The sequence below is a fragment of the Ananas comosus genome, unplaced genomic scaffold, assembly GCF_001540865.1.
Source record: "Ananas comosus cultivar F153 unplaced genomic scaffold, ASM154086v1, whole genome shotgun sequence".
NCBI lineage: Eukaryota > Viridiplantae > Streptophyta > Magnoliopsida > Poales > Bromeliaceae > Ananas > Ananas comosus.
In genome coordinates, this window is record NW_017890619.1 from 21,402 (window position 1) to 29,665 (window position 8,264).

The window sequence follows — 8,264 nt, forward strand, 5'->3', positions numbered from 1 at the left end:
TCATCCCGAAACAGTTGGGCTTCCTTTTATGTCTAAGTCATATTGTCGATCATATTTCATATGTTGTACTTATGCATTATAGCATGTTCCTTAGTAGTGTCGATCATATTTCATATGTCATCCCGAAGCAGTAAGGTGCATGAGGATTAGATTTGGTGACATGAAATCCTATAGTGACAAGATAAGCGACAACTTGAACTTGAGACGATGATAATAGTTGACATTGAACTAGTGTAGTAGAAGCACTATGATATGAACGAGTGGCATGTAAACATGTTAGAACACTTACAATAAATGATTTGAACGAGTGGCATCGAATCTAGTGTAGTGACACATTATGACATGATTCTAGGGATAGTAGAGTTCCCGATTGTTGTATTGTGAATTTGGAATCAGTGCGGTAGAAGCACTATGACCCCTTGTAGATAGGGTATCCTCGAGTTGTGAGAATTGTATCATGCTCACTAGTCTGTTTACACTTGGCGTGGTCGCACCACCCAAGTAGTGGTCACCGGAGTACTTCACGACAGGGGCAGACGTAGTTGTCCCGCAAACGGTCTCGTGCGAGTGCAGTTTCTCCTCACCTATGAGATTGAAAGAATGAGTCGGGGAGAACCTTCGGGCTAGCCAAGTTGATTGAGTAATAAACATGAATAGCATAGTAGATTTGCATTCATACCATGAGTAGAAATAGTGTATGTTAGTAGATTGCATAACTGTGTTGTATTCATATCCATGACACTGCTGAAGCATACTAGCATGATAGTAGGTTTGTTGCTAGTTGGACACTTCATGCATTGTTTCGCATTTGAAGGCATAGTAGAATGTAGCAGTTCATTTCTTTATATCTATCTATCTATCTATCTATCTATCTATCTTTCTGCTTACGGCCTGTTAGACCTAGTGGTAAATCGACATGGAGTCGGCGACCGAACCCACTTGGAAACTATAATTTATATTAGTTTCTAACCCTACTTTGTTGCAGGGACGAGTCGAGCGGACCGGAGGGCCGCTGGGTAAAGGCATAACGCCCTAGTAGACTCGTGGCTTCCTTTTGCAATATAGAGTATTCCATGTGTATAGAGATGTTGAAACTTGCTATACACACATTTTGGAGATCCGAATGTATTATGCGGATGTGTATGAAAATGTTAATAGCTAGATGCTTTCCTCTTTTGTCTCACCTTGTATTATGTTATTGGTCGCTTGCTCTTTACTTGTTTAAACACTTGTGGTGCTTTCATGTATTGTTTAAGTCTACCTAGGCAACTGAATGTCATTGGACTCTGTTGGTTGGCTTGGCGGGCAGGCGAGGTCTGGTCCGTGCGCGTCTTGTTCGACGTGCCGAACCGACCAAATGGCGAGTCTGCGGGGCGTGACAGTAATTTCTAAGCTTGAAATACACAACCCTTACGGTCTTTGAAAAACGAATGCAAAAGAATTTTGAATGGAGCGAAAAAAAAGGTCATTCTAAGCAAGGCATCATTAGGTTATAAAAAATATTGCCTTGGACAACACATAGCAAGAATGAATTCGGTGACATACTCTTGTGATAGAAATTTCTCCCGATCCATCTCTGCAGTATCGAAGAACAAATACATTTTTCGCTTGATTCTCCTCACTCCTGTAAGCCGTAACCTTAGATGGTTGTCTTAGCGATAACAACATTTTAACAGAGTTGCATCACCTACTATGCAGCTCGTGTCATTTTCGCACTTGCTTGATGACTTACTGATGTGTTGTCAACCTTGGCAAAAGTGTATGATCATATTCACCTGGCAAGTCGAATATTACAACCTTAACCAAACTAACAAGAAGGGAAACGTGGAAAGAAACGTCAATAAGCTGCACACCCTTTGTTTTCTCCACCAATAACACCCAAAAGAGCTTTTTCGAAATCCAAACTGAATTACATTAACTTTCTAATCTATTTATTAATTAGGCTGCATAAGGGGATTTCTCTGACATCTGTGATCTGCAGCACTCTAAAACAACAACCATCTCTCACTCCTTTGTTCATATTCCATTCTGACTCTCTGCATAGCCACAATTTGGGGGCAAAAATTCATATTTTGAGAACACCCTTCTTCAATTCAGCTTGTCTTCTTTAGTTCTTTTTGCCATCATTAATAAACTCACTCTCATTTTTCCCCCTTTTTCTTAATTTTGAGTTTGAACTTTCTACTGGAGGAGCCTGCGAATTATTCAATTTCTTAACCATAGCTCGATTATCTCCTGCAAATAATGTCGAGCCAAAGGAGTCACATGATGATAGGTCCAAAGAGCGAAAAAAAGGTTTGCAGCAGGACAGCAGAGTTTTACCTAGATCTGTAGAGTTTGCTTCTTTAGGCCGGCCTGCATCAAATAAATAGCCATGACCGGGTACTTTCTTCAAACTAACAGGAACATTTCTTAACGGAATATTTGGCAACGAACTATTGGTGTTAAGAACATGTCCCTCTTCTGTAAGTGAACCACAAAGGAAGTACGGTACACGGTTCCGGTTCGGATCTTTAACATAATTTGCTCTAAGCTACAAAGAAAAACAATTAGGTAGATTGTTTAGAAGTTTTCCCTAGCTATTAAATATATTAATATTTATAAATTTATATATATTTAGAAGAAAACCACCAATTTCAAGTTAGTGCAAAATAAAAAACCTAGTGCATGAGGTAGTTTACCTGAAAGCGGACTACTGAACCATCTGCACTACAATAAGCAACAACACCTGAACAATAATATGTATATTCATTAAATACATATAAAAGATCATTTTCAGGTAAACTATCTAGTTTTTATTACCTTCAGCATAGTTGCTAAATACATATAAAAGATCATTTTCCAGTAAACTATCTAGATTTTACTACCTTCTACAGAAATGTTATAAAGTTATGTGTATATCGAACATGAATGGAAATACCAGGCCTCAATTTGATCTTCAGTAGATTGCCAAGGCAGCTCACAGCATAGGTTAAGCATTTCCAAGTATATTTGGTAGAACTTTATACCTAAACGACACACTAAGTGCTGTTTGGAGATGTTACAATTTTGTGACAGCCAATTATTCCAAACTGCATATGGTAGGAATGCCAACAAACTGCAAGCTATTTCCTCTTTATGTACATCAAACAACGCACATATAAGTGTACCTGTAGTTTGTGATACTTGGACGCTCCAAATTGCAAATGCTGAACATGTAAAACCATGTAAACCCTGACACTTCGTTCCAGCAAATGGGCTTCCAGTGACAGGAATATCATTTGCAGCTTTTGGTAAGCTTAGGATCCTCATAGTGCCATCATCAAATGATATGACAAGACATCTAAATGGAAGAATAATGAAATTCACAGTTCTATTAATAAAACAGATGGTGGTCTTATGAATAACTACCAGAACAGAAAGCAAAAGCAGAGGTAGTTTGTTTACCTTTCACTAAAATTTATCAAAACCCAATACTGCCACTACTACATATTAAACCCAATACTAACTATAGTTATTCCACCTTAAAAAGGAGGGATATGCCTGCATTTATGTATTTCAAAAGATGCATGTGCGCATACAAATAGACGATACATTACACCCTAATAAAACCATTTCTGAAGAGGCTAGTGCAGTTCCTGTTAAACTATATGATAAGATAGGGAGTGCACAAAAGGGAACATGGAGAAGAGCTCACAGACAAGCAAACTATAGCACACTAAACCCATTAACAAGAATGTAATATTACCTCAGATCCTTTATCCAATCAAGACTCAAAACAGCTCTTTGAGCAGGATTAAGGTCCCATAATGGCCGGAATGGATCTCTGAAGCGTGTAATCGTCGTTTATATGTTAAAACCTATACAGAGTTAGAGCAAATAGAACAATAAAATGCACGATCCATTGAGGAAAATACACACCGCACATCCCAAAATTTTACACCTTCGTGTCCAGCAGTCACAAACAGATTAGGATTCTCCCCATCACTGCATATAGAAGAATACAGCAGTGTTCAGCTTAATTTTCTTAGAAGAATAAAGAAGGGAACAAATTAATCTAATTTCAATTTCGAATGATATATTTATAACACCAGTGCAGTGTCATCTTAAGAGTCAACATAAATGGAAGATTCCAGAAGACAAACATACATGTCAATTGCAATTTCAGATTGATAACGTTTTAACATTTTGCTACAAATATGACATGCACTCCACGTAATTTTATGCAAGATATCACACTATAAATGTGGAAAACTTGATAGCAAAACAAGAACCATTAATAGATTGATTGTATTCATCCCTCTATCACAACCAACTTTAGTAGCCTAAAATCTGCACTGCACCAGAAAACCAAACAACAAGGCCTTCGCTATTCTTACATGGAATACCCAAAGCATTAGCAATCATAGGTTTCCAATATAGTTTCTAGTCATCAGCTGCAGGTTTGTCATTTCCTGTTGAGGCTTCAGTACGACATAAGTACATAACTAGGAGACAGTCAAAGCCTTATAAATCTAAGATATACCTCTCAGCTTTTATTTTGAAATCTCAAAGGCATCATTTCTTCCTCACAGCAGAATTTACATGCAAAAAACATAGTCTTCGGTGATTTACATATTATTTGAATCGTCCTGATAAAGTTGGGGCACAGCCAAAATATGTCTCAACGATGTAACTGTCTGCTTATCAATAGCAGTTAGAACTACAGGGGACATGAACTCAGATGTTTCTTTGAAAAAAGCAACAATAAACCATATGCTATTGATCCCTAGAGCGTAGATTTTGTATCAAGAAAACCAACATTTAGGAATAAAATAGAAGTTGCATAACTACAGCAGCAGTTACCTTCCATATGGCACCCAAGAGAGAGCTCTAATGGGAACAGAGTCAGCGGTAAAGCAAACCAAGGGCTTTGACTCTGTACACAGACAAAAGCACAATGAGGACAACTTCTATTTATGCAACAAAAGCAAGATGAAGTTTGCAATTTGAACTTTGCAATTGAACTACACAAAAACCTTCTAACATGACATTATGCTAATTTGTATCGAGATCTATGTTATAAGCTCACAACTCTGAAAGTATAATATTAGTCAGTCAGGAAAACAATTATATGATAGCAGCCAAAATACCTATATAGTAAGTAACCTAAATATAAAGCGTTGCTCTCCATACCTTGGGATGAGGAATGTGAAGAAAACTTCCATAATGCAACCTGAAATATGGAGATTTCAATAAAATTTTAGACCAATTTGTTTGTGTAAAGGAGAATCGAGATAGGAGAAACTTCAGGGGCTTTAAAAAATTCAATGGTTTTAACAGAATATGTAGTGTCAACATAATTATAAAAAACAAAACTACTTCGTCGGCAGCATTACTTAAGAAAGTTTTCCATTTAGAATTTAGATGGATGGTGAATATATATGAGTGATACATAAAAAAAAAAAAAAGGTTCGAAAAATAATTTCACAATTGTCTTTGTTTGACTTACCACTCCATCGTGACACCCAGCTAACAACAGATCATGGGGCAAAGAAGATGACCACTCAACAGCCAAAGGAATGCTGCATTCCCACAAAAACAAGAGGGGAAAAAATTGCTTAAAAAAGCTAAAACCAAGCAAAAAATAATCAATCTTATTCAAGTAGCAAATTCAATATTAGTCAATTAAAAAGCTTCTAACTGGTTTTACCTCTGTCTATCTCCACATTTCACCGTTGAGCTTCTGAATATAGGTTCCAACTTCACAAAACGAGGGTCAGTACCCTCACTTTGAGCATAAGAATATAAATATTGGACCATACCAGGAAGAGGAACTTCCCACCTGTATTTGTCAAAGAAATAACCATAAATAGTATATCTTGGTCTCATACCAAACGAAATATAATTAGACAACATTTGATTAAATTAGAGCATAGACATTGTACACTTCGAGAATGCCATTCCCCAATAATACAGCAAGATATCCCATATGAGTTTTGCCTGCTAAACTATTGCCTTGGCAAGGTCTCCATTTCACATCCCAGGCAACTCTTCCGTTATGTCCTAGACAGAGGACAATCCTTGGCGAAGCAATGTCCTTTGGGATTGAAGAACTCATGTTAATCTGATTCGGAAGATCCTGAGATACTTCGTTGCTCAGGAGTTTACAATCATTGTCAGGTGTTGGCACAACTTCCATAGAGAATTTATTGTCTGCATCATTGGCCGATGAAGCTGGATATCCGCTATTCTTGCAGGAAGCTTCTATTTCCTTCTCCTTTATTCTAGGTTTCTGAGTACATGCGATCAGTTTGTCATCATTTGTTAGAGAGATAACCGGAGCAGCAATTTGTGAAGATACACTTATAATTTCAACTGGTAACTCATTCTCAGAAACACCTAACAAAGTTTTATCTTGGAATCCATCTTCGTTGATTGTCCTGGAGTTATATTCCATTGTTTCTTCTTTAGTACTCCGATTTTCACCAGGCTTAATAAACAAGGTCCTGCGAGTAGATCCTTCAAACACTTCCGCAGCAGATGCATGACCCGTTTGGCACTGATCTAACAAGCTATTTTCAGTTAAAGCCCCGTGTCCACTTGAAGTGGGCAGCATACCCATAGCTTTCTCTGCTTTAACACCAGAAGCTATTAAGGAACTATCTCCACTTGAAAGTGGTTTCTTTCTTGGTCTCCCTCGACCCCTTCGTTGAGTTAATTCTTCCTTACAAGTCGCATCAATCCCATCAGGCCGCGCTAATAAAGCATCTGATGAAGCAACTCTCAAAGAGAGGACAGCCTCGTTTACATTTTCAATCTGATTGATACTACAATCATTCGAAGTTGATCGAATAACCGATGTGTGTTTTCTCCCTGAATGTGATTTCTTTCTAGGTCGCCCTTTAGGCCTTTTTTGAGTTGATTTCTCACAATTTATATCTGCTAAAGCATGAAATCCAGAAGCAACTTCACTCGAATCAACACTCAAAGGAAGTATGCTATCCTCCACACAAACAGCTTGAAGTTTATTACATAGTGAATACTCCACTTTAGAACTCACATCATCGATAATTGAAGTTGGATACTTTCTAGGTCTTCCTCGTGGTCGTTTTAAAGGAGGTTCCTTGGAATCATCAAAAGCCAGGATTGGTCTCTTTGGAGGTCTTCCTCTGGGTCTTGGCAGACTTGATCCACCTTCGCCACTTGAAGGATTTTGAATTGGTCTTTTCCTTGGTCTCCCTCTAGGCCTTGGTGTGGTTAATACCTTCATAGTATTTATCGTATCTTGCTCTACATCCCCAACTTGTTCCTTTTTAGGCCTGGCTCCACTTTTAGGCACTGTTGAATAAGGTTTGACTATCTCATTCAAATTTAAGAGACACCAAATCTGGATGGCACCTCTTCCAACTAAAGGAGAACCTATCTTGTGATGAGTAGAGGAAGGTGGGTGAGCAGCAACTGCAAGATACTGCATAGAACAAGATAGTAAACTTCCTCTAGGAAGCAGGAAAGTGTTGCTATGTAGTTAAGCACAAAGTCAGAAAAGAAGAAAACGCAAGCAGTAGTTTACAATTTATAGTGGTCAAAGGCACAATTTAGAATTGTCATTGTAGTTAGTCAGTTTGCACCAGAAATAGAAATCAAAAGGTTACTTATAGATCACATCTAAAATTCTGAACAATGATGTTAGAGGAACATCAATAAAGTCGTGATTTTGATGGCACTAGACCACGTAAATGAAACTTTGAGAGGACAACAAACAAGTGCAGGTAGCAAGGTCATAAAATAAATCATGCTTCTAAAGAAAACCATAATTAGCTTCTTACTTGCATATTTTTTACATGAATAATCATCAAAAAGGGTATAGAAACTCAGATGAGGATATAAGGAAAAACATAGACTCTTCTGCAAGTAGTCAAGCAGCACGTAAATAAACTTAGAAGGCACCTCACAACTAATATTAGTGTCAGGCTTGTCTTGGATCCTAGGACACCAGTCCAATGCTGAGACATGTCCACCTGCATGGAAAACAAAATCGCTGCCGCAAAAGAGTCTTATCAACTACAATGATGATATATTCACAACTGAATTCATACAGAGCACAAAGTGGGGAAACAATTTATTTATGTAATTCAAGAGGAATGGCGATATCAGAAGCAGATAAACCAAATAAGTCATTAAAAGGAAAAGTAATTCTAACTCTTAATTGATTTACTAAAGAAATCAAAAGAAAGTCCCGTTTCATTAACAACTGTATTGGAAAATTCAGATGAAATGCCAATGTATTTCGTCACTATCAAGTA

General features: G+C 37.6%; 1 protein-coding gene and 1 long non-coding RNA gene across 2 annotated transcripts; both read right to left on the minus strand.

The window, feature by feature from the left end:
• Positions 1-217: 217 nt before the first annotated feature.
• LOC109703970 lies at positions 218-1,598 on the minus strand. Its single transcript, XR_002214075.1, has 2 exons — positions 1,546-1,598; positions 218-584 (listed from the first exon to the last, which is right to left on the minus strand). It is a non-coding gene; the product is annotated as an uncharacterized LOC109703970 (long non-coding RNA).
• A 509-nt stretch (positions 1,599-2,107) lies between these two features.
• LOC109703973 lies at positions 2,108-8,022 on the minus strand (the record flags this gene model as incomplete). The annotated part of the gene is made up of 12 exons (XM_020224726.1): positions 2,108-2,235; positions 2,323-2,533; positions 2,682-2,728; positions 3,150-3,322; positions 3,728-3,805; positions 3,901-3,966; positions 4,825-4,897; positions 5,155-5,194; positions 5,471-5,543; positions 5,672-5,803; positions 5,907-7,429; positions 7,909-8,022. Coding segments are annotated over 12 exons (2,658 nt in total), but the record flags the coding sequence as incomplete, so codon positions are not given.
• Between the last annotated feature and the right edge of the window lie 242 nt (positions 8,023-8,264).